The 25,807-nt window shown below is 41.2% G+C and overlaps 1 protein-coding gene across 2 annotated transcripts in view; it reads left to right on the forward strand.

Annotated features, from left to right (window-relative positions):
* The window catches only part of adamts17 (ADAM metallopeptidase with thrombospondin type 1 motif, 17), a 121,496-nt gene that overhangs the window by 40,106 nt on the left and 55,583 nt on the right, over positions 1 to 25,807 (forward strand). For both annotated transcript variants that reach the window (XM_027281876.1, XM_027281877.1), the window contains exons 7-8: positions 5,464 to 5,507; positions 22,655 to 22,760. In XM_027281876.1, the coding sequence (XP_027137677.1) occupies positions 5,464 to 5,507; positions 22,655 to 22,760 (150 nt within the window). The remainder of the gene's footprint in view (positions 1 to 5,463; positions 5,508 to 22,654; positions 22,761 to 25,807) is intronic.

A 25,807-nucleotide genomic window follows, 5' to 3' on the forward strand; every position in this document is an offset into this window, starting at 1 on the left:
TAGTGTAAAACAGTGATAGGAATTAGTTCATTCTCTCAAGCTTCACAATGGTTTGCTCGTTGTATCCAAGCTCCTGAGAAAACATCAACATTTCCATGCAATAAATATTGTGGGCCATCCAGCGTGCCTGATGAATTGCACCTGGCCTGGCCCAATGAATGCCTTTTGGGGGTACCTTACCCAAGAGGATGAGGCACAGCTCTGCGACCTCCCTGTAATCTGCCCTTGGACTTGCTTCTTGTCATTATTTTGACCAATGACATCAGGTTTAAAAAGTATTGACTGGCAGCAGTGCAGCTTTAAGTAACTACTGCAGATCTGATTCTTGATACTTGTTTTATTATCTTAAGTCAGGTGGCTGCATGGCATGCAGACGTGAAATCCATTTTCAGAACTGATTGATTTTATTCATTAAATGATTTATGGCTATGACTGTTTTCTCACATTGTTTCTGATGAGTGATTCCAAGTCATTACACCACAAATGAATACTTACAAATGAAAAGCTTCGGCTGTCACTCAGCGTTCTCGTGTTTGGCTGAACTCAGGCGGCAGCTCGCTGGTCTGTTTACTTTAGAGGCAGCTGTAAAGTGAACCCTTCGCTGTCAGAGAACACCTTAAGCACCTTTTACCAACGTGCTTTCACAAGTTCAGTTTGTCCTGACGTTACCTCGCTCACAGAAAACAGTACACTAGACTTCCAGTCTACAAGCCCAGACAGCGGGAAGGTGAAACTACAAGCCATTAAATAATATTAGTCAATTATTGGCACTTCACTGATGCTTGCCAATAACGACAGAGCCCCTGAGTGTAATATTGTATAACAATTAAATAACTAAATAACAGAAAAATACATCTGGAACTGAACTAGAACTGACGAAGCCTCTTGGATAAGAGGTGAAATGTCTTCACAGATCTACAACCACGTCCAGTTGTCCCGGATTTAACCCTTCTCAAAGAAACATATTGTGGGGTACTTTACCAGAAGTAGTTTACGACTCCAGCAAGTAGTCTGACTCTTAGTAATGATCTGCAACAGAGAAGATTTCTAGTCATCAAACTGAGACTCTTTGAACAAACCACAACCATGCTGTGCTGACAGTATGAAGGATGGACAGCGTATGCATGACGTCACCCAGAGGTTTCTGAAGAGTTTTGAATCTGTGCCATGTTGCCAGTCCTGCCTCTAAAAAAATCGGCCAAACCTGAGGCATGCTGAAAGACGCCTGGGTATCCAAACAAGACAGCTGTAATGGCACCCACCTGTTAGTCAAAGCATACACACTCTTAATTCTCCATAACTCTCAAAGCCTTAATATAATCTGAACATGAGAGTTCTATAAAGATTCACCCTCAGTACTGTTTTTTGTACCAGGCTGTAAACATGTTTATTTCTGCTGTGAAGTTGGACATTTGAACATGGGGACTTATGGAGACTTGGAGCTTTAAGTGGACACTTGAGGAACTGCAGTTTTTGGCACTTTCGTATACATAGGTTGACTTCACAGAGACAAAGGTTGCTGCTTGGTGTAAGCATAGCACCCACTACTGTGGCACAGTGTTTGGTGTGGTGCAACCATGGCAAAGATGCAGCATTCTCACTTTAATACTTTAAATTGCAGACAGTGCCACACGGGTGTTGCTGTTTATCCTGAATCAAGCAGAGACTGCAGTCACATCTTCTTTTCTTTGCATTTTGTCCACTTGAAGCCAGTAGTGAAAGTGAATCTGTCTGAACACCGGTGCTTGGGAAAGAGCTTTAAGAAGCTAATGATGTTAAACCTGCTTAAACTGGAGCTGTATGGAGAGTTATGAAGACAGCTTTGGCACGTGTACGCTGTAAAATCAGCACTGACGACACACTGTCAGTTGTCTGACAATAGTAATGTAAGCATTTTGTAAACGAGAACAACAAAATCAACAGAATGTGATCAGAGGACAGGATGAGACCGACAGAGGTTTTAACCAGCTGAGACTCAACCAGGTCTGTCTGTCCCACACATGCTGTCTGCGACTGCAGTTTTTATTTTAGTGTTTGCTGACTGAAAGTGGATGAATGGATTCAGATGTGCAGGGCCTGCATTTATCAAGTGTCACCGTATGACTGGCCAAAAAATTCACGAGTTACACATACTTGGCTGTAGTAAAAGCATTTTATCAAGTCTGCCAATATTTAGAGAGCTCCAGAGGAGTCTTAACCTGTGAGAAGTAGCCTGGAGATGATCGTCTAATCTGATGACAATGATGAAAACTGTCATACCTTATGCGGGATACAAAAGAGAGTCCACGAATATAGAGGTCAAGCTGAAAACTTCAGCTTTGAAGCAGCGGTGATTTGGGTCTGTCGCAGCCAACAAAAGTTCGGCGCTAATAAATCAAACTTTGATCAGTGTTACGGCGCTGCAGATACCGCTGACACTGCCGTCCTCAGCTGTTAGTCATTCCCGGGGACCTCTAACCTGAGTCTGTAATGACAGCGATGATGACGGGGTACAGCGATGAGTCACTGACCCCGCGAGCACAGAGTAAAAATGCATCAGACAAATACGGCACAGATTTTGCTGTTAGCGCCCCCGGTTCCTTCACCATGTCCACAAATGTCCTCCAGACTCACTGATTCGAAGCCGAGGTGCGGTTTCAGCTCGGAGCTCGGAGAAAATTAGTGGAATTAATTAGCGCTGGTGCCATCTCCTCCTAGAAATGTCATCAGCTGCTGTTATTTATTGACATGTTTATCTACTGTTCATTCATACTGACAGTACTGAACGATATATGATGCAGCGCAGTTTTATTCATGCGGCGCCAAATCATAACAGAAATCATGTCATGCGCTTTGATGTGTAGTTAATGTCTCAACATGCACGCTTTAAGTCAGGTTTATTCATGAAGCACGTTCAAAGTAGTGCTGGGCTGATACCTATAGTATATATACCAACAGTATTGATCATTACTTGCGTGATGAGATCAATATACACAGTGCTTGTGTGCGTGTGGTAACACACTGCTCCTCTTATATCTATACAAACACACACAAAAGAACGGAGGGAGGTGGAGGGGGATTCCCAAACCAGTCCCAGACCTCCGGCACTGAGACAGAAGGCACCGGCAGAGAGCTTTCAGTTTTTAGAAGTGAAAGTAAGATTTAGTTGATGTTGGTGTCATTAGTGTTCATAGTTGACTGATTAAATATAGACTATTCAGACATATAATATAGGCCGGATGAAATAAATCTAAATGAATTATTTTACTGGAATTCTGTATAATATATATAATATATTCCTATTTAAAAACACCTCAAACCTATAATGTGAATATGGCTGAATATAATAACCCTTTAACTGTCAGAGGAACATTAGTATTCCTGTATTTGCATATTGATGATGCATTCACTTCATAGATTATGACACACTGTTCTCCCCTACATGAAAGTAGATAAGCTGCTTTTTTAAGTATCAGTATCGATAATACTGGTCCTGTATTTACTTGGCATTGGATCGCTTTACAGTTAACAACAAACATGGAACTAATAATATAATATATACAAACTAATATTCAACAAGGATAAGCCATAAAAAGCAGATGATATAGTGTCTCACTGTGGTTATAAAGAATATTTGTGAATTTAATTGTGATGCGTCATCACAGTCCCCCTGTTCGTCCTCATATCTAGTCTTTAAGTCTTTGCATCCTTGTCCTCGTGTCCTCGTGTCTTCTTAACGCTGATGGAAACCTCACCGCAGGCTGTCAGTGCTCCTTACAGCTCGATTGTCTGCAGGCTTCAGTTCTCTGGTCACGTTATTCTGTACACATTATAGCCAAGGTGAGGGCTTTAATGAAGATTTTTATATTTGACTTTCTTGTCAAGGTGAAGCAGAAACCTCACCCTTTAAATCTGCAACAGCAATAATCACACGTTTCATATGTCGAGCTGGAAAAAAACGATGCTGACGTTTTCGTGCTGAAATACGAATTCAGTGCCGAACTTGTACCTCTTTGCTGTCAGAGTTGGCGAGCTTCGATTGGTCTAAGTCATGTATATATATATAATCTGCTGCGTATTTTCGTCAAATCACATCATGCATTAGCGTCTCTGGTAAAAGATATCATGAAGTCTAGCATGTGTTGATCATGCGCTGCTTGTTTGCTTTAATCAAATGCTATATGACTGAGGCCGTTTCATATTTGTTTTTTCCTAACTTAATTGCGCAGCTAAAGTAATTCGTCAGACATACTGTAGTACTTTAGACATCGATTTGCTTGTTTATACAACCAAATGTGTTTCTAATAGAGTGGATGCAGTGTGCATAAGGTCCAAGCTTTTTTTTTTTTTCATTGTGGTGGTGGATAGAGGGCCTGAGTCCTGTGCGTACTGAAAGGTAAAGGTAGATTTTTAAAATACGTTGTCTGAAGGAGATTAAACGATGCAGAGTTTTGTGTTTTACAGACTTTTGTTCCAAAGTTCAGGATTCCTGCATGATTTTTTTATTCTCGCTTCCTCGACCTGGAGAGGACCGGGTCTAGACATGAAGTCACGGGATTGACAAAATGATGAAATAAGTATGTGTGAAAGACAGACAGACATTTTTTCTCCTCCTTCATCTTGTCGGTCAGAGACCTTTTTTAGGTCGAGACATTGCATCATTCACGTTTTGGGAGCTGTCAAACCTCAGTGTGTGTGTGTGTGTGTGTGTGTGTGTGTGTGTGTATGTGTGTGGACTTCCCTGCTTCCTCCTTTACTGGCCCCATTGTGACCATCATGGCCAGGTCATGACCAGGTTTCTGGTCCTTCCAAAAGCCTTACATCAATAAACACGTACACACAATTTGCATAGCATAACATTTCATCAAACACACGTTTGTTCAGGTCCAGATGTGCAGCTGTTCACACTTAGACGAGCACTCCCACATGTCAGTGGGAACCTCTCCTCCTCTACTGTTGTCGTTGTAGTTGGAGAGTGCACTCTCTGCGAGGTCATAGAAGCCCGCTGCTTCTCCCTCCACGTTCAACCTGTTCAGATCATCGTCCAACAGGTCGAAGAGCTTAAGTCTTTTTATTTGAAAATGATGCACAAACTGTGAAAGTCTTAGTAGTGTTCTTAATTTGGGCTTTGCGTGCTAAATAGAGTTGACACTTCTGACATTTTTTATTATTTTGAACTCTGAATTTAGTTCCTTGGCAGCTATGAAAAGCATAATCCCTTGGCTAACATTCAATGAATCGGCCCCTGTAGGCGCCACGCCCCCTCTCTAATGACCCGCGTGGTCGTTCAGAATCACTACAAACATTTCACTTCCTTTCCAGCCTAATCCTTAAGCAGAGCCTTGTCTTCTGTGGTTGGACTCTACATGAAGGGTTGTCTAATTTCAATAAAAAAATTATGACCGCAAACTGGTGTTAGTGCAGCTCTAGTAAAATATAATGAGAGACAGACTGACTGTTATCGTGTTCTTGTGTCTCTTTCAGGACGGACTTCTGCGTTCACAAAGATGAACCCTGTGATACTGTGGGTGAGTACAACTCTGCCACACACACACACACGCACACACACACACACACACACACACACACCACGTGTGTCTCTGTCTGTATAATATATAATGTGATAAGATAGAACCAAGTGTCAACCTCCGTGGATGTGAAGTGCAGTTCCGGGGCGGTCGGTAGTGTAGTGGGTTAAGCGGCCGCCCCGTGTGTGGAGGCTTTAGTCCTCGTTGCAGCTGACCCCGGTTCGAATCCCGCATCGGACGGCTAATTTACTGCATGTCACTCCCCCTCTCTCTGCCCCCTGCTTCCTGTCTATCTTCGGCTGTACTATCATTAAAGGCATAAAAAGCCCAAAAAAATAATCTGTGTGCAGTTCCTTTTGCGTCCACTTGAGGCTGGATTTTATCTGAACTCACCTGTTCGAATTATATTAAGGCTTAAAGTTATGCATAATTAACAGCATGGACACTTTGACATGATTGACAGGTGGGTGGTTTTACAAATGCCTTGTTTGAGCAACCAGGCGTCCTTCAACCCGCCTCATGTCTGCCAGTGATCCATGTTTTTGCTGGATTTTAGATTAGAGGCAGATTTTGAGCTTCAGAACTCTCCAGAAATCGCCATCGATACGCGGTCCATTCTTTTTACTGTTAGCGGATAGAACTCATTTATCCGAAGAGTTGTTGTCGGAGTACAAAGTAGGAAGGAGAGCAAACATGCAGAGTTATTGATGCACAGTTTATTGGTGTTATAACAAACATTAATAAACTGATATCCAAAATATATTTGCAGTGAACTGTATGGAACATAAGTTGCTCATATCTCAGTTACTTGTTGGTGAGTTTCATTTGTACATACAGGGTGATGAACCTGTTGGTAACCGTACAGCCTTGTCTTACTCTGTTCACAAAAGGTTCGGGATATTCGGCTTTCGGATGAAATCTCAGAATGCACCTAAAATGCACTCTAACCTTTACATGTGATTTTTAATTTGACCATCTTACCTCTGCCTTTGTTTCAATAAATGGTTTGAAATGTAGAAATGACCACCAAATGCCCTGCTTCCATGATATAATATCACTGTAGCATGAACTTTTTACATTTTCCATAAATTTTACCTGAAAGTCAAACATCCCGAACTTTCTGAGAGTGGTGTGGATTGTGTTCAGACCAGAAATAGCACTGCCTTTTAAAATATGGAAGGATCAGCATTGATGAGACTGTGAGACAATGAAATAGAGTAACAGATTATTTAGTTTGAAGGTTCATCAGACACCAAGACAAAGCAAAGAGTTTTATAATGCTATGTGATCTCGCAACTCACTGTGATGCCGAGGTTAACACGAGAGCTACCTCATCCGTGCTCCAAAGTAATGCCTACATCTATTTAAATGGCCGATTTCTGGTTGTTACATAATACATAAACATAAACATACGGTTTGCATATGTATACACTATACAGAGTAGCACACTGGTGGAGGGTGAGGGTAGAGGACCTGCCGTGTATCCGTCATCTGTTCCGTTTTCTGGCGTGCTCCACGATCAATTTGAAGCACTCAAAACTAAAATGTGAAAATGGAGGATTGATGACGATAAAGGAGGACGCCTGCCATCTGTTGATGCTTTCAATGGTAATTTGACCAATTAAGAGGGAACAGGGAGTGTGCTTGGACTGATTGTGAGAATGCTGTAATCTTCAGCCGTCTCAAACAGCTGCATCTTACTTTTCATGCAGCACATCTCAAACTGTCTCCGACAGGGTTTGTCTCTTACACTATCAGGGGAAAAAACTCTGGTTGGAGTCTTTCTGCCGATAGTATTTCTTTTTTATTATTTCTATTTAACCAACCTACTCTAATCTGAGGACAGGTTATACAATAGTTGCCTAGCACCACACTGTTTTTATTTTATTTTCTGTAATTGTACTACAACTAAATGAAAATGCTTTGCATTTGGAAAATGCATGTCAATGTTTGATATGTCTCAGCAATGTCTGTGATGATTCAGAAGCAGAGAATACATGGCTGGTCTGTTTTTGATGGATGCTGCATCAATGGCGCAGAGAATCTTGTTAATTTTCAAAATAAAACATCCTGTGCAGACTGCAGATCGTAAAAAAACAGACAAACGATTTCTTCTTTTACTCGTGTCAGGACTGAATTAACTGGGTGTGACAAGCTGGCCTGGACAGAGGAGCCATACCAAGTGTTTAAGTAGCTTAACAACACATGAAATGCAGGATGTGAATCCTGCTCTCTGTTGTTAGAGATCTAAACTTTGAATTCCAAACCATCCACATTGACCATTACCAGCAAATGTAATCCAGGTAGCAATTATGTTTCCTCAAAATCATATCTTGCACTAGTATACTTAATATTTAAACACAGTCAGTAGGAGAAAGACCTGCTCTGTGAGTCCCTGCTCCTTCTCCTGCCTCTGTGAACCTCTCTGTTTCTCTATTATGCAATGCTGGAACTTTTCCATCTACAATTGTGATTTATGCCCTTGGAAGTCAAAGAATTGGCCTCAGTCCATAAAAGTCAAAGTAGTTTTCTTTTCTGCTTGTTTCGCCATTTGACCACATGAGCCCAGAGTGCAGAGGCTTTTTTTTCTTTCTGCACTCCTCTTAGCCAATGGGAGAAAACATCTGCACATATCTCTGGGTTAAGGGAATCAGCCGTAGTGCACTGAGTGCACTTTACCTGGTAGCTGCTGGGTACTAATCAAAGTTGTGCAACTTTTTACAAATCCGAACTGACGTGGCTGTTGTTCTGCTAGCTCTTTGGTCATATTTTATTTAGTTTTCTTTACATAAATGAATCAAATGAAATATAGGTCGACTGTATACTTAGTAGATGAAGTTTTCTTACACCTTTAAAATCAAGAAGGCCTTGCGAGGAAGCTTTGGTTGACCCTAAGTCGGGGTTCGAACAAGGTTGGGAACAAGGGCTTGTCTTGTCACAGTTATTGTGGTTCAACCAGAAACATTCTAGTCATAGTTTTGTGTATTGGCAAACTAAAGCTTGACGTAGTAGCTCCATTGAAAGCTGCTGTTTTGCCCAATCAAACAGCCATCTTACATTAACCATAAGAAGTAACTGTTTGCTGATTTTGGTTGTGTACTTGCACACTAAAAATTTTAATTTGAAGAGTCATTCTTGTATTCTTGTTTGATGCTCAGGATGTTTTCTTCATATTGTACAACATTGTTGTAGTGGAACCTGGGTCTATTTTTGGTTACCCCGGCAGATCACAATCAAGCGCACGCCTCCCGTGGACGTAGCTGCCAGGTGGTGCTTTGGTTAAAAAGAAGATGGCACGTGTAGCCGTTCTGTTATTCAATCTGGATAGAGATACTGTAGCAGAATTAGTAACAACAGGTCTTAGAGTCATTAGAGGAGAGAGGAGTTGGACTGTGAGAAGTGTTTGTAATGTGTCAGTATACAACACATCTGTTGATTAGCAGTACAAACTGTGGATGAGCCAGCAGATCTGGCATACGTAATTGTGGCTCGACAATGTGTATCACTCCAATTAAAGACTGCAGATGGAACAAATACCTGCTGCCTCTCATGGCTGTAAAGAGAATGAGCCAGAGTCAAGGAAATGCCTTCAGTATAGGTTTTAGATAACAGAGCTGTAAGAATCCTATGATCAGAATAAAAATACAAACTAGCCCAGTTAGGCCCAGATAATAATTGGTGATAATTGAATAATGCATTCAAACGATATGGTCGTGTTTTATTAATGGCCAGAAGGTGGAGCTCTTGGTGCCGTGTCATCCTTATTAATTTTCTTTCTATTAAAGACAACAGAAATGTATTCTGTGGCACGCTTGTGGAAAGAATTGTATGAAAGGCCAGCATTATCAAATTACCAAATTTCGTTGCAATTCATTGTAGCATTGAAGAGTTATGAATCTGCGAACGCATTTCCAGTCTTTAACATGTCTGAGTTTGCTGCAACCTTTGCATCGTTGCCAGGTGTTGGTCAACACGAATTTTCACGTTTTGGATGCCACACAGAGTTGAATATCATTTCATAAAGCTGTTTCAACTAGTGATTAGTTTTCTAATCAATTCATTATTTGATCCATAAAATGTTATAAAACTCCCAACTGTCATGCCTTCAGATGTCTCATCCAACAATAAATCAGTAATACATAATAAGACACCCAGTGGTCCGTCTTTGCTTGTCTTTGAGTCTTGAACTTGATCGTGAGCACAGTAACACTTTCATTCAGTGTTTAGGTGCATGTAGAGAGCAGATGGTGGTTTTTCCTCACTGATGCTTGGTGAACTGTGTCACCTCAGCCTCGTTGACCCACAGGAGTGTGGAAAGAGTTTTTCTTCTTTTCTTCCCTGCTAATCTGTTCCCTCGCTTCCTTGTTTTCCTCTCAGCTGCAGGTCTTGACACAAGCAGGCTGTCTGTAGTCTGAACGTCTGTCACTGCAAACACACTCAACCGAGCAAATTGTTCACTGTAGCACTGTGTCTTTAAAATGTATTTAACTTAGATAGATGATACTACTTTGAATGCAAGTGAAATAATTATAGTTTTACACAAAGAGTTGAAGGTCTAATCTGGGTATAATCGTTAAATTGTGGAGTTTTGAGTTCTCCCATGAGACGACAAAGTGACCTCCCAATTTACAGAAAGAACCTGGAAGGTCTGAACATGAACGGCAACACTTAGAAATGTTAAAGTAATTATGTTGAGGCTTCTGCAAGTCTTTGACGGAGGCTTTCTGGTTCAGCTCTAATTTCTGTAAGGCCTGTAATTTTAGCATATCATGTAATAATCCAGTGAATCCACTGGATCTACCTTCTCAGGGTGTCGGTAACAGGCTTCTTGCGTGCAGACTTCAATGACTAAAGTCACGATTAAAGTGCAAATCTATGTCTCACATTATCAGTTAACATCTCTCTTCTGCTCAGTTTGGTGCTCATGTTTGGAGGGATGGTTGAACAACTTCATCATTGGTCATGTGACCTAGTCTACATATTATAAAGGTCACATACAATAAATGAGAGAACAAAAGTCCTTGACTTAACCATACAGTGACCCATAATGGCTCACTCTTCTTCTCCAGAGAGGTTTCATGCGTTCAAAGCCTGACCTTTGTTGAAATAATTGATAATTTGTCTCTGTAAAATGCTGGAACTATTTTTAAATCTTAAGTCTCCTCACATTTGTCTTCTCTAACGTGAAGGAGAAACTATGGTAACCGTGAAATGCACAAAAAAACCCTCAAAAGTACTTAATTTCGTGTCCGTCTTGTTCATTTCTGGTCATGAAAACATAATGTGATACATCTTATATTTCATCTCTGCCATATTCTGTAAATCTGACACACTGGACCTTTAAGAAAAATCTCTGCATGTGTGTAAGAACCGTGTTACGCAAATTTCTCCAGCTGCTCGTGCTGACATGGGTGCAGATGATCACGAGCACCACAAAATTTATGACCACGTGAAATGCATCTACCTACAAGTGTACTGACTGCAATTTCGTGGGAATGCGTCTGTGTATACGTGATACCCGAAACCACGCACACATCCGCTGTCCATGCCGATGTCCTCATCCACATCTGCTTTCTAGTAGTAAAATAGTAATGTTGTATTTGTGTATCATCACATGGAAAACGGTTGTTGTGCACATGAACATCTCAAACAACATCATGTCATTCTCAAAAGAACAAGTGTTGCTTAGAGTTCAACACCAAATAAAACTGGTGTGATAGAGCCACGCTTTGTTTTGATTAACTTACAGACCAGGAATGTGAAAATAAAATAATTTAAGGGCCCAATTACTACGATCCAGATTTCTTCACACCTCATGAAGTTCTCTGACTAATCTGAAGTCTGATAAAAGAAGGAGACTTCAACGGCATCGCCAACCCAAACCGAGCCCAATCAAACACTGCAAACAGTTCCAACCAATTGGTAACCGCATTCGGCTGTTAACCAAAAGGTTGGTGATTTGAGCCCACCCACGGACGACAACTGTTTTGGGGCAACAGTTGTTCAGTCTAGAGAGATTTAGCTTCGGAACCAGACTATGGCCTGTGGACTGGTAGCTGGATAGGTACCAGTTCACCTCCTGGGCACTGCAAAGAACTCCAACTGCTCCCATGGGGCGCTACGTTGCAGCCCATCACTCCACATTGCCCAAATGCCTAAATGCATCCTGTCATGCACTGCTTGGTATCTTAGAAATTAGAATCTCAGAGTTTTGCCAGTCTAAACAAAGCTTTCCTCTCTAAAATACATGTCACGATGGTCATGGTGGATCCACTGGCAGGTAGCCAAACAGTGTTGCATTGATCAGTTACTTGAGAAGCAGCCATTAAAAACAAAAGGAGTAGGATAAAACTGAGCGGACAGGCTCTGAATTGGCTCCATATCGCAGTTGTACTCATAGCACTACTATACAGCGTGCACATAGTAGAAATGAGGGTTTGGATTGTTTCTGAAAAAGAAACGTACGTATTCCCACAGTTATGTGGCCTTACCACCAATGACCAAACGCCTGTAGACCAATCACATGCTGCGTTTCTGCGTTGCAACAGATTAACCTGAAATCGACCACACAAAATTCACACTGATGACAGTAATGAGCTCAAGCTTGCAGTAAGGCATCACATGGCTGTGGCATGATCGTCACAGCCCGAGCACATAGCTATGAGGTAATGGAAGTAGATAGAGACAGACGCAGTGCTGTGCTGTGAGGCATTGTGGCAGCTCCTGGCCATGCCTGGCCCTGCACAGCTCTGCCCTGCCATAATACTCTCAACCTGCTAATCTTCCTGCACAATAAGAACACTCCTGCTCTTTGTGCAAGCAGGCCCAAAGTGTGTGACCTACTTTGAGCCTCACTATAATCAGAGCACTCATAAAAGGTCCTGCTTCAAAACCCTTGCCACCCACATTTCCCCTCCCTGTTTCTCCTCTCCGGGCTGTCTCAAGCTTTTTCATGTCAGAAGGCAAATACACACACATGAGGCAGTGGAACAGCGTTTGATAAAACCCAAAGGTCCCACAAGGTTTTAGTTGATCCGTTTCATTCAACTGTACAAACATCTCCGCTATACACAGGTCGATGGGAATGACTTGGCTTTTTTTTCTCTCTCTCATCTGGATCATTTTGACTGAATAGAATTAGCTGCACTAGTCAACATGTTAATATTATTAATAGATCAAATGACTGTGTATGATGTGAAAGGAGAGTTTGTTATTTAAGACACAGTTTGTCATCTTTCTCCAACATTACCCACAATGGTTTTTGGAGCCTGAACCTAACCACACGACACAGGACATCACACAACCCTATTTAGTTCAGTTTATACTTTTTACACCTAGAATCCACCTTTGCTATGAGTACAGTACAGTTTACACTACCTGAACTATAATAAGCAATACAATTTAACATAATCCAGGCAGAAAATACATGTTTATGACAAAACAGGGGGACTGTGATGGGCTCATTTGTCACATACTTAAATTGTATGAATCCGATCATGCTGCACTATATTTCCAAGCTGTGCATCTGAGCCTTTACAACAGAATCTTTCCCTATACCCTAAAAGTCTTGGCTTTTTGATGGCCCTATGAAGCTAAAGGATGATGGGTAATGGTTGGTCTTAATGGCTTCTATTGGATGAGATGGACTCCCTAAAATTCAATCTCCGTAGCTTGACATTGCCAGACTAGTTCACATATACAAAATAGTTTGGAACGTCATCAACATTTTTGATTTTCAAGGGCAGTTTTCATTGGGTGCATACAAAAATGCCTCTGGACACAATTGGATAGAGCCAACCTGAAGCCAGTCAGAGCGAACAAAAAGGGGTGCAAGCGCTGTACAATGTATATGATATTTAAGTTAGGTGGAGGATAAAAATAGTGACCTGATCGCAAACTGAAGCTAAACAATCCAATGAAATGTGTTTCTGAAAACATTTGAGACTGGACGCAGACAATGCAATAGCATAATATTGTTGTCAGCACTGGTTAATTTGACAGTTTGATCAGAGTTTTTTGAGGATTTCAAATTTGGACCGATAATGCTCCACTGTCACTCACTGTATTAAATAAATGGTTGTGATTGGCCTGACTGGGTCCAAGACTGGTAAAAATAGTTTAAATGGAAGGGAGGTCTGACCTATCTGCCAGACCAAATGAAACATCATGAGCTCGGCAGATACGCCTTGTTCCCAGGCTACAATATCTGTATATTTCACAATTTTCATGCAAAACATCCCCATTCCACTCTGTATCATATCCACTTTGACATCTCATCACATTGTGCCAGGTTTACTCATATTGAAAAATCTTAAATAGGTCATAAGTATTTTTTTTCGTTTTATATTTCATGACTTAAAAGTCTCTAGGCTTTTCAGGCTCCATGGGAACCAGGGGACGATAAAGCCACAGTGAAGCAGAGCAGAACTGGAGGCAATGTGATGGTGGGGTGGTGGATGGGACTAGGGTATAAGTAATATATGTAGCAGTATCCCATTTCCTGTGTTTGCTTTACTGGAGCAGAGATATAACTGGAAGATTAGGGGGTTGGTGGGATGTTGATGTTGAACAAGGCCCGGATGACTGGAGAGTCACGGTTGACTTTATGGAGTAACTGCTGACTGATGGGAGGTGACGCTGCACAAATCAGCTGATTGACACCCCCTGTGTGTGTGTGTGTGTGTGTGTGTGTGTGTGTGAGTGGAAGAGAGTTGGATACAATAACACACCCACATAATGTTTTTCTTGTGTGCAGGGCATGAGTATCTGGTTTGTACAGACTACATGCATGCATATCTGGCTGGAAAGTGTCCACAAATGCAAATATCTATATGGTCACGACAGTGTGTGTGTGTGTGTTTGTGCATGTACAATGAAAAGTTATATAGCCAAAGTAACGATTGGGACAACTACATTTGTGTTATTTGCAGATCGGGATTCAGTCATAATTAATAGTTGATATTAATCACCACATATGTATTATGAGGACTGAATACTAGACTCCAACATCGTCCAATGATTGTTGCTAAAGGTTTTCTGATATATAAATTTTCACAGTGACTGGCCAGGTGCATGGATAGGGTTTGGACATATGGCAACCTTGGTGCCAGACTTCAGAATGTCAGTCCCCATGTTCAAATGTCCAACTTCACAGCAGAAACAAACATGTTTACAGCCTGGTTCCTCGTTCATGACAACTGTACTGAGGCTGAATTCTTTATAGAACTCACCTGTTCAAATGATATCAGCGGAGCCACTTTGATTGACATGTGGGTGCAATTACAGGTGGTTTGTTTGAGCAACCAGGCATCATTAAACCTGTCTCAGGTCCGTCCGTCCGCCACACTGAGCTTCAAACGGGCTCTTCAGAAACTGATACAATGTCTGTTCTTTATACTGTCTGTGGTGTCAACCACAACTTGAAGACTTCCTCAGCGGATCGAGTTTGCCCACTTGTCTTGGATCTACAGTATCAGTCAGTGGTTTGGACACAACTTCTCATTCAGTGTTATCCTAACACATGCTTTAAACTAACCAAAATACGTTTTACATTGTAGTTTCTTTATAGTTTTGATGTCTTCATTGTTAATCTATAATCTAAACATGAAGAAAACCTTGAATTGGAAAGAGTTTCTAAACTTTTTGACTGCTACTGTAGGTCCACATTATGTTTCCAGAGTTTGTATTTGTGGGAAGTGTGTTTATGGGTGAGGGGGTTAGTGTGACACAAAGGCCAGTGGGGTCAGTTTACGGTGAACAAGTATTTGTATGTGTTATGTTCAAGCCATGTGTGCGTGTGAGAGGGTCAAAGCATCTCTTCCAGGCTGACTCAGGCCTGTGTTGTCAGCACTCAGAGCTTTCGACTATCCAGGATTCAGTGGCTCAACGTAAAGCCCTTCATGTTGTAACGGCTAATTAGCGCAAAGTAAATGGCTGGCCAAAGCTGCTTGTGGGCAGCACAGTGCGGTGAGTCTAGAGGCCTGATGAGGCTTTGTGGCTCTTTTGAGGCTGTCTGGCTGGATGTGCCTCCAGCTATTTGAGCCAACACATCACTGTTTGATCAGCCAGCTAGCCCCTAACACCAGGTCAAAACCCAGCACTGATAACCACAGAGCTGTGGATCGCAGCTCTTTGTCTGGGGGCTTTATCGTGAGAAGTGCTGGCTTCAACGGATCTTTGATGCTGCAGAAAATCTCAGCCACTCCTCTGACCTCACTGTGGAGCTTCACCGCTTCAGCTTTGTTTTATTCTCATGGGCTTTATGGAGCCAGTATTTTTAAGGCTTGTTCGGTACTTGCATCCAGTGTCATTTATTGGGAATCTGACCAGCTAATGAGGACCTCAGTCCATGCACCAAACATGGTGAGTCATTCATTCCAATGAAAGCTGCTCAGTCAGCACTGCAAGAGCAACATTTTCTTTGCTTCCTACTTGTGTGTCTGACTGCTTCTAGACATCAGTGACACCAAAATAATACGTGGATCATGAGTCAGTAGCTTTTGGTCATTCTTGTTTCCTACCTAGAGGGCAGGAAATGTTGAGTTTGCATTAACAGCATAACGCAGTTACAAACATTAAACATGGCGGATGGGAGTAGATCAGTACTAAAATATAAATCAATCAGCATCAGGAATTGGAAATAAAGACCTGTAGATAATATCAGCCTGAAAGCCGGGTACTCTGCAGCTGAGATGAATAAAGCCCAAGCCATTATTTGAGGAAATACCATCTGTAGCATAAAGAGGCCCACAACTACAGTTGGCTCGTTCTCCAACCTCTTCCTCGGACAAACATGTTTAGATGTGTTCAGCGAGTACAGTGCTGCCATTTATTTAATGTGTATCAGGGATGACTTTGTCCATCATAAATCTGTGCATGGAGGCTACAGAAAGGACATAAAACTTGCACCTCCTCGTGAGCTGTGCACACAGTTGTTGAGTTCACTGGGGCAGGTTGACATGTACTCACGAAGCAGGAGTAAATTACCTGTGCACTTTGGGGTCAGTTAAACCTGAAGGGTCCCCTGTGGCAGTTTTCATGCTAGGAAGGTTGCAGAAGCAGTGTCTGATGTATTGTACATGTGTATATGGCTCAAACTAATTCACCCACTACCCATCACCAGTCCCTTGATGGGTATTGATAAGCCAACGCTACCGTTGTGCTGTTAACCATCAGCTCCGGTGCAGTTGTATCCCTTTCAGAAGTTCTGCAATCCTGAACTGCAGTGTCCTTTTAGTGTAAGATAAATCAATAATGATAAATCCAACATTGATTGTCTTCTATGACTATTCCATTTTTTAAACTCATTGTTGTTGTCAGCTGTCCATTGTCAGTCCGATGACCCCTTGGTTTAACTCAACTGTCAGCTAATCAGAAGCTGTGTTTCTGACTTGTGGGCCAATCAGAGGCTAGAGTATTCCTGGAATGCCAGTGAAAGAAAATGTGTATCTCAACAGAACTGCAATGCAATATCATGATTTCTTTTTTTTTATTTGTGGCGATGACGGCATTGTGGTCATCCAGTTATCATAACAGCCCTACACAGTTTAAATCAGTGCATATAATTATCAGAGACAATAACAGTGTAATGTTCCTAATAACCCAGTCCAAGAAGTGACTTTGGAATAGTGAAATGCCCCTGTACATATATATACCTTCTCTGCATGTGACAGCAGAGAAACGAATATTTCTCAACTTCATTTGAATAAAAATACCAAGGTTTGCTTTCCTATAATTGTCTCAGAACATAGACATTATACACACGTAATTGCAGCCTTTGACTAAGCATGCTTGGTTGTAAAATGGCAAACCCGTGAAGAGGGGAAAAAAAAACACATGTCCAAATCCAGGCCAACATCTGTTTTCATCAGCCCAAAATGTTTCCATTGAAGAAGGCTTTAGCCTGAGCCCAGTCCAATCCAAAACCACCATGTTTGGATTTTACTAAATGGGTCCATTCTGCACAATACTGCAGCTAGATGAAATGTCATGAGGGTCTCTGTCTTCTAAATTACAGAATGCATTCAATATGAAACAGTATTTATCCTGTGGTCTCCAGTAATTCCAGATTGGTACACTGTCATCTGCATATAGAGGAACAGCCAAGCCATGAACCTGAGGTTCAATATCACCCACTTCACTCAGTTGTAAATGAATGATGATGATTGTTATTATTTAATTTGTTGTTACGTAAATACTTAATTGTTTTACTAAGATTTTTTTCTTCCGGTTTAGGTTTAGGGTTAGTTATCAAGAAGCAGAACACAGAAAGTCAAGGTTTTCCTGGCCAGTATCACTGAGTGCTTGCTCATGGTGGGAACTGTTGTGTCAGTAGATAAATAAATAGAGAGACACAGATGCACAGCAGCAGCAAAACAATGATGGTAACTATAAACTTTAATGGAGATACGGTAGCGGTACTAATAATAAAATTACTACATGTAGTGGACATCGTGCAGCAGCCACGATCCGTCAGAAGCTGTGAGACGAGAGAGCAGGTTCTGATGGATCGTGGGGAAGAAGTTGAGTTAGTAACATGTATTAATGAGACATGAATGTGTTCAAATAGAGAGAGCGAGGAAGAGAAGGGACGACCTGAGCCAGCCCTAACTATAAGCTCTATCATAAAGGAAAGTCTTAAGTCTACTCTTAAAGGTGTTGACTGTGTCTGCCTCCAGAACCCAGAATGGTAGTGTGTTCCACAGAAGAGGAGCCTGATAGCTGAAAGCTCTGGCTCCCAATCTACTTAGATGGTGCCTGACCATGAAGAGCTTTGTAAGTAAGGAGAAGAATTTTAAATTCTATTCCACTGTGTATAAGATGACTTTTGTTATGATTTGCACAATATGAATAAAGCAGAGAAGCTGAGAAGAGCCATATCACTGTTTGACACATGATTAGGACAATGCATTGTCACATGTTGCATATATTTCCTATATGCAATGGGCATATTTCATCAGGAATTAAGAGGTTTCCTATATGCAATGGGCATATTTCATCAGGAATTAAGAGGTTTTGGTGTATAATTAGAATTTTTTTCTCTTCTTTGCAGCCTTGTTGTGTGACAAACAGCGATTAATGATTAATGAACTCCTCTTAGAGAACTGATCAGATCATCTGTCACCATGACACAAAGTTTATTTTGACTTGACTACATTATTAAAAAGTCTCAGTCTTCACATGTCAGTCAACCTGAACACATCTGTATGCCAGTATGCAGTCATAGTGCCACCCACTGGCAACAGGAAGTAAGCCTTGTAACTATCATCCTTTTATTTCAATTTCAATATTTCAACGCTGTAGCCGCAGGATACCCCGGCATGCATGGGGTGCTCGTCGTTGCTCGCAGATGTAATCTGACACTATGATGAAATGCCTCAATATGTTTGCTTGTTAATGCCTATTTATTCAAAAACAGACTTTCTGCCAATATCCAGCTGTTATTGTGAAAGTTATTTCAGAGTAACGTCCATGTTAATACACATAATACAAACTGCTAAACCATCACCACTTCTTATTCAGAATTTTAGTAGTAGAAAATGTCATAACAAAGAGACTGTCCTTGCTTGTTCTCAAATCCTTGACTGCGTTTGATTCCTGCTCAGTAGTTCTGCCTGTGCCGAAACTTCCTCGCAGATCTGTCACAGTTTCATCAAGATTGAACCCTGAGAACAAGAACAGCATGAATAAGTAAACACAATACAGTTCAGACTTTCTGTCACTCGGCCTTGGCACTGCAAAAGATGTTTTCATTTTACTGTGCAGCTTTTGGCCTGAGGCGTGAGTGGAATAAAAAATAAAAAAAAGACTGGAGACATTAAAACAAGAGTGTAACTTGGAGAGCAGTGTGTGTGTGTGTGTGTGTGTGTGTGTGTTCTAAATTCTAACTTTATGATGGATTTTTACGACAAGATCTCAAAGTCAGGGTCACCCTATCCTCAGCAGCATTTAACAGGAATAATTGAATCCAAGGATTCACCAGTCTCATGTTAAAGTGTCACAGTGACTTTTGGACAGAGTGCAGCTCTTTCCCCTGGTCATCGGTCAGGGTGATGGGACATGTTAGGCATCTTCAACTCGAAGTGTTTGTTCAGTCCAAAAATCACCCTCTATTTAAACGAAACTACCTTTTGGTGTCAAACAAATGAAATATGGATCCTGAAAGTCCACAGAGGACTGAGGTTTATACAACTATGAGACAGGATTTAACAACTCTGGAAAGTTACGACCAGTTCATCCTTTTGTTGAACAAGAATGAGTGTTTTTAGATAGAGCCAACACAGTGGTCTCATTAAAATGAATGAAGAGCCTGCCTTTTTCCCCTCGTAGTGCTAATGTTGGTCTCAACACAGCCTGCAGGCATTGAACAACTGGTGGTCCCAGTTAAGTCGACATTGCTTTTTCCACAGAATTAACATACTTTCAGTCCGCTAACTTCCATGCTGCTATGGGAAGAAATGAGCAGTTTCCAGGATTAATGTTCCTCAAGATGTTTCCTAAAGAAATCTCAACTTGAAGTTTTTGTGTACTTATTTTAACCCAAACTATGATCTTCTGCAAAAATCTTTTGTGCCTAAACTTAACCAAACTGTGACCACTTCAACTTTAAGCTTTATTTTGAAAGTCTAACCAGACGTTGCATTATGATTCTTGTTTGAGGCATATTCAACAATTGGGAGCGAGAATGTTCTGCAACATTTGTATACCTGCAGTAAATGAATGGAGGCTGATGTACAGTAACAACAGCCACGAGCTGTTTGAGCTACCTCTCTCTGCTTGTTTAAACATTTAGACTGTTTACAGTCACTGGAGCTTGATAATGATCCAGACTGAGGCAGATTTGTGACGCAATCAGACAGCTCCCATTAAACCTCAGTGTTATATCACACTTAACTTGTGTGAATTCATTTATCCACTATGTTTAATGAACAAACAGCCGTTTGGGAGTTTCTCCAGCCTCTGCGTTTCTTCTGACCCAGCTCCGTTATCGCACAGACCTGAGTCCCGAAGCTCCGTTCGCTTCATGGACCAGTGAAGTAAAACATGTGTCGGCTGTGTTGGCTGATAAGGACAAAACTTGATCTCGCCGTCTCTTTGGCTTTCTGTTCTCTGTCTGTCAGCTTTTTTTTCTTCTCCTTAATCTCGACTGGCTTTGAGTGTCTTATCCCCCGTCAATGATTTCATGGATTCAAATGAGCCCCAATGGCCTGGCTCCAGAGGCAGACACAAAGCAGGTGTGTGTGTGTGTGTGTGTGTGTGTGTGTACTGACACATGGGGATCTGTAACCTTCACCTCAGAACATGTGTGAAAGGACTGACTGACTTGAATGTTTTCAACATTTTTGGCCACTCGTGTATCCACAAGCAGTCAACCTGCGTTCGGAGAATGTCTCTTTGCCAACAGTATTTAATAATATATAATACGTGCCGTTCTTCTGGCCTTCAATTTATAGTTTTAGTGTCTTCTCATTTGCATGAATTTTCTTTTTCACAGACCTTTCCATCCTTAAAAGAACATGATTATGATTATGTGTGAGATAAAACCAAATGACTGACATACATTTAAAAATAGTAAATATGCTACAATCCCTCGGAGGTCATTAGGCAGATCAGATTCTTTACTGAAGGCAGTTGGGGAGCTTTGATTCACCCTCCACTTCCAGGCGTGAAGGAGAAACTATGGCGTCTACACAATTTGTAAAAAATATAAAAGGCCCCATCATATAGCCAGTGTTCAGTTTGTCTGTTCTGGGCTACTGTAGAAACATTGTGGTACAACATGGCCAACACTGTGGAAGAAATAAAAGTCTCCTTTTATGGTAACAAATACCTAACGATTCTTATTTTAAGGGGATCATGTGCAAAAGAAAAGATTAAATTTGTATGTAGGACCCAAAACTATGGACAGCACCGAGGCTGATGTTTGGGCCTACAACAATACCGCATGTTTTCTTCTACATTCTTATGGTACTGATAGCAGTGGTGGAGGTTGTTGAGGACGAAGACAACAGTGACAGCTGTAACACATTAAGTATGGGATGGATTTTCATATGCTCGAAATACTTTTGTACGCAACACTACACATCTCCATCGCAGATCCGTCTATTTGTATTTCTGCTTTTGGAATTTTAGTTTGTTCATAGAGGTCTAACGGGGGAGTTACACATTTCTACTGTCTAACTGACCTTCACTAATTAGTGTAGATTGACCCTGTAGGATATATTTCTTTATTTGTGCTGACAAACAAAATGAAAATATATCTGTTCATAGTGAGTGGTGGCCATATTTTACCAGGGGGATTTCAGAGCATTGCTTGGACAAAACTAATTTGTAATTTGACGATGCCTATGGAGCCCAGACACAACCATCATGTAAAGTAAATACACTATTTAATAACACTGTTAGTTAATGCGTTTTCTTTAAGCTCTATTCAGTTGATAAAAGATAGCAAAAAGCTTTTAATTGCTTTTTCTTTATCACCGACCAGTTGATCAAATACATTTATTTAAGTGTTAAATGTTTACTCCTCTTTATTTAGTCTTGGCACATATTTAATCAATGATCTCCCCCACACATCGTATCTCATTTCATCAGAATGTGTGGGTAGCGTAACAGAAAACACTTGAACAGCAGCCATTTCAGCAAGCTACCCACTACAGAACACAGTTACTCTTCATACTCAGTATATTATGTGTTATGTACATAGAGTCATGTAAGATGTGTTTGGTTGTCTGCTCTGCTGTTCTTGTGTGTGTTGGAAAGAAGTCAATACTTTTCTACATATTGGGTTTTAATTAGAAGTGAGGAAGCAACGCCAATATCAATAAAACACGTTCTTCCAACAAGGACATCTCTGCAAACTGCAAACCTTCTGTTCACCAGAATAGTTCTGGATTACGTTGGATGAACGTAAGGAGAATGATTCAGTGAAGTTTCTTTACCAATGAACTTTACAGCGTCACAGAGCTGCAGTGGTCACTTCCCATTGTTTTACCTGAATGTCAGTTGAGGTGTGTTATGCAGCCAAGCAATGATCTTCTCATCTGTTTCTTGGGTTTGAAGATGTGTGTTAATGTCCATAATGTTCCATGAAATCATCAGCTGGTGTCAAACACTGCTCACTGTCATGTCATGTCACTGTGTTACAGGTATTGCTTATCTAGGTGGCGTCTGCAGTGCCAAGAGGAAGTGCGTGTTAGCGGAGGACAACGGGCTCAATTTGGCCTTCACCATCGCTCACGAGCTGGGACACAAGTAGGTTTCAAGTTTTAAACAATGAATCACATTATTCTGCTGCTCCTCTCACGTCCGTGTCGCTGCTGTGTTCTTTCACAAAGTTGCAGTCTTAGTCATCGATAACAAAGAAGCTGTATTTGGTATGTATTGGTGTTGGTGTTGTATTATGGTCTGTGCTGGAGAGGTTTTCTGTTTCTTTCATCCACAAACAGACAGTGGACGAGTTCCCCGACTGATATTTGTTGTGATGACAAGCAATGATTCTCAGTGACACATCAGATATACTAATTATTTACCAGGGAATTGAGTTTCTTGGTTTCTCAGACCCCCTGTCCACACCGTCTTTTGCTCTTTTGTCTCTATGTTCATGGAAACTTGGAATAATCACAAGTGAAATATTCTACATTCAAGCTTCGCTCGTGATGCCCTAGAGCAAATGTGCTTCTGCTCATCCCTGTTTAAATCATTTTATTTGCGCTTATGTTACGTCTGTCCACTTTTCACTATGCCAGCATGGGATCATCATGGGATGGCATAGAATTACCACAAACATTTTGGGTGCCGCGAATACACCCTTTAAACTCTGCGCATGCCACTTCATGTCGGTACAGATGCCACATTTTAAATGAGTTGTGGACATGTTGGAAAGGGCATTGTCATGGCAACAATACACACATGGGTAATGCAGTTGGATTAGGTTTAGGCAACAAAAGTATTTGGTTAGGTATAGAATAGTATCACATAAGTAATATATTGTGTATGTTATGTAAGTCACATGTATTATACAAAATAATAATGACTTTATTATGGACATTCAAAAAATCCATAGCATACTAAATAAAAACAAACAGTACATAAAATAAACACAGAACTTATAAAAAAGGAAACTACACCCACATCCACACTGAAACACCAGTGGCTCCACAGTCTGGAAATGAACTGAGCTTGGCGGTTGGCCATGTCTAAAATAATGCCATTTACTGAGACAGCCTTCACACATGTCTGTACACATACTGTATTATGGCAGAGCAACAATAAAACATGACTCATCTCCAGCACTGTGCCCAACACGCAGGGTGATCCAGCATGATTTTTCATTACAATTTAGTCATTTGGCATTGTCTGTGTTGCGTTTACTGACCATTGTCATTAGCAGACTCCACTAGTGCTGGGCGATATGCACCAAAAGTCATATCTCGATATTTTTTAGCTGAATATCGATACTAGATTTATATCAATATTTTTTCCATGGCTGGATAATTTCATACGTATATTATTAATTAGTCCACCAATAAATCGCACTCCCTACAAATCCCACAATGCACCGCAACAGCTGACACACAGGTCAAGACCTCTAACCCCGCTGCCTCGGTTGTTTACTGACACACTAATCAGTGGTCCAGTGTTGACAACTTAGCAACTTTTCAGACCCTCTAGCAATTTTTCCTAAAAAGCAACTAGTGACAAATCTAGCAACAATTTCTGGATTTATTGGAGACTCTGACGTGACGACGTCAATGAGCAGCGGGAGACCTGGACAGAGGGAGAGGAGAAATAAAAGCGAACGAGAATCATTTTACCGCAAAATAAACTATATCGATATTAACGATATGGTCTTGTGCTATATCGATATAAATTAAAATATCGATATATTGCCCAGCCCTAGACTCCACACTGTGGTTTCCACAAGGGAATACATCTGCATTTTTTAGACTCGATAGACGAGTGTTTCCCTTGGCCTCTCACCCTCCACGGTCAGGTGAATTACCGGTCCGACAAGTCCGATAGAAATGTTGAACAGCTGGCCAGAATTGCTGATCATATATCTTCTGACATGTAACCCTCTTAGTCAGAAAATCACATCAGCATCAAAATTAAGAGAAAATTTAGTAGCAAACACACTCAACAGTTTGGTTTTAACTACTCAAATGTTACTCGCCAAATATTCCCACATGCCTTCTCTCTCATGTCAATGGATCATGCATAGCAGGAGGTTGTGGTTGCATCACAGCTTTATCAGACATTGGTTTTAATTGCAGGCCTTTCACAATAAATATTGTAAATTACTATTTCACAATAGTCGTTGCTGCATCTCAGTGTTGTCCCTGGTGTAACAGTGTTTATGCATTATGCCTTTCCATCCTGAGCCTCACCGGTGATGTGATCAAGGGCAGGAGGTCCATGGGGCTTCTCCAGTTCTGGTACACGTCATTCGCAGGTCCTCACATGCTTGCTTAAGTTTCAAAAGCCTTTTTGATACTGGAGACTTCCTTGCTGTTAGTCCAAGCTGCCAAGCAAGGCTGTTACATCAATGCTACCAAATGTAACAAGCGGAAGGTCAACCAGGTAGTATGATACATATCTTGAAATGTCTTCTCCAGGTTCCAGGTTTGATCAAGAGGTCAGTAATGTTTTACAGCAGTTAGTCACACACCACTGATTATTTGACTGATTTTGGTGAAAGTAGATCATATTTTATGGAGAAATGTTTCCTTCACCTCAACTCTCTGTGATTTACAGAGTTTCCTGATGGACAGTGAAGTAAACTGCTGACAGCTGTAGCTGCTGTTAGCTCAGTTAGCCATGCTGTCTGGATTGTGACCTCAGAGCACCAGGGCAGTGTTAGTGCTTGTAGCCGAGGGATGCTGGTGAGGAGTGGAGCAGTTTCATGCCAGAATCAGAGCTGGGCAAGCTGGCATTGTAACCAGGTTCAGCAGCATATGGGGGCATAATGGCAGAGATCAACAGATTGAAGAGGATGAGATGATGATAAATCTGGGACTGACTTTTAGTGGTTGGTGAGAGCTTGGTGAAATAAAAGTCTGAAAGACAGACGCCGAGCTGGGCTGACTGCTCTTGGACTAGTCAGCGATATCAGCTGCTGCTGTTGTTGATCATGCTGATGTTTGAATTTTAGCAAAGTTGTTGATGTAGTCATAACTAATACACAGTATCCTTCTGAGGACCCTTCTGCAAAACACAATGTTGAGTCGTCTTAGGGTAAACTTTAAAGAGAAACCTCTGCATCCACTCACATAGAAAGTTATTTGAGAATTCATCCAGGC

This window comes from Larimichthys crocea, chromosome VIII (assembly GCF_000972845.2).
Source record: "Larimichthys crocea isolate SSNF chromosome VIII, L_crocea_2.0, whole genome shotgun sequence".
Lineage (NCBI taxonomy): Eukaryota > Metazoa > Chordata > Actinopteri > Sciaenidae > Larimichthys > Larimichthys crocea.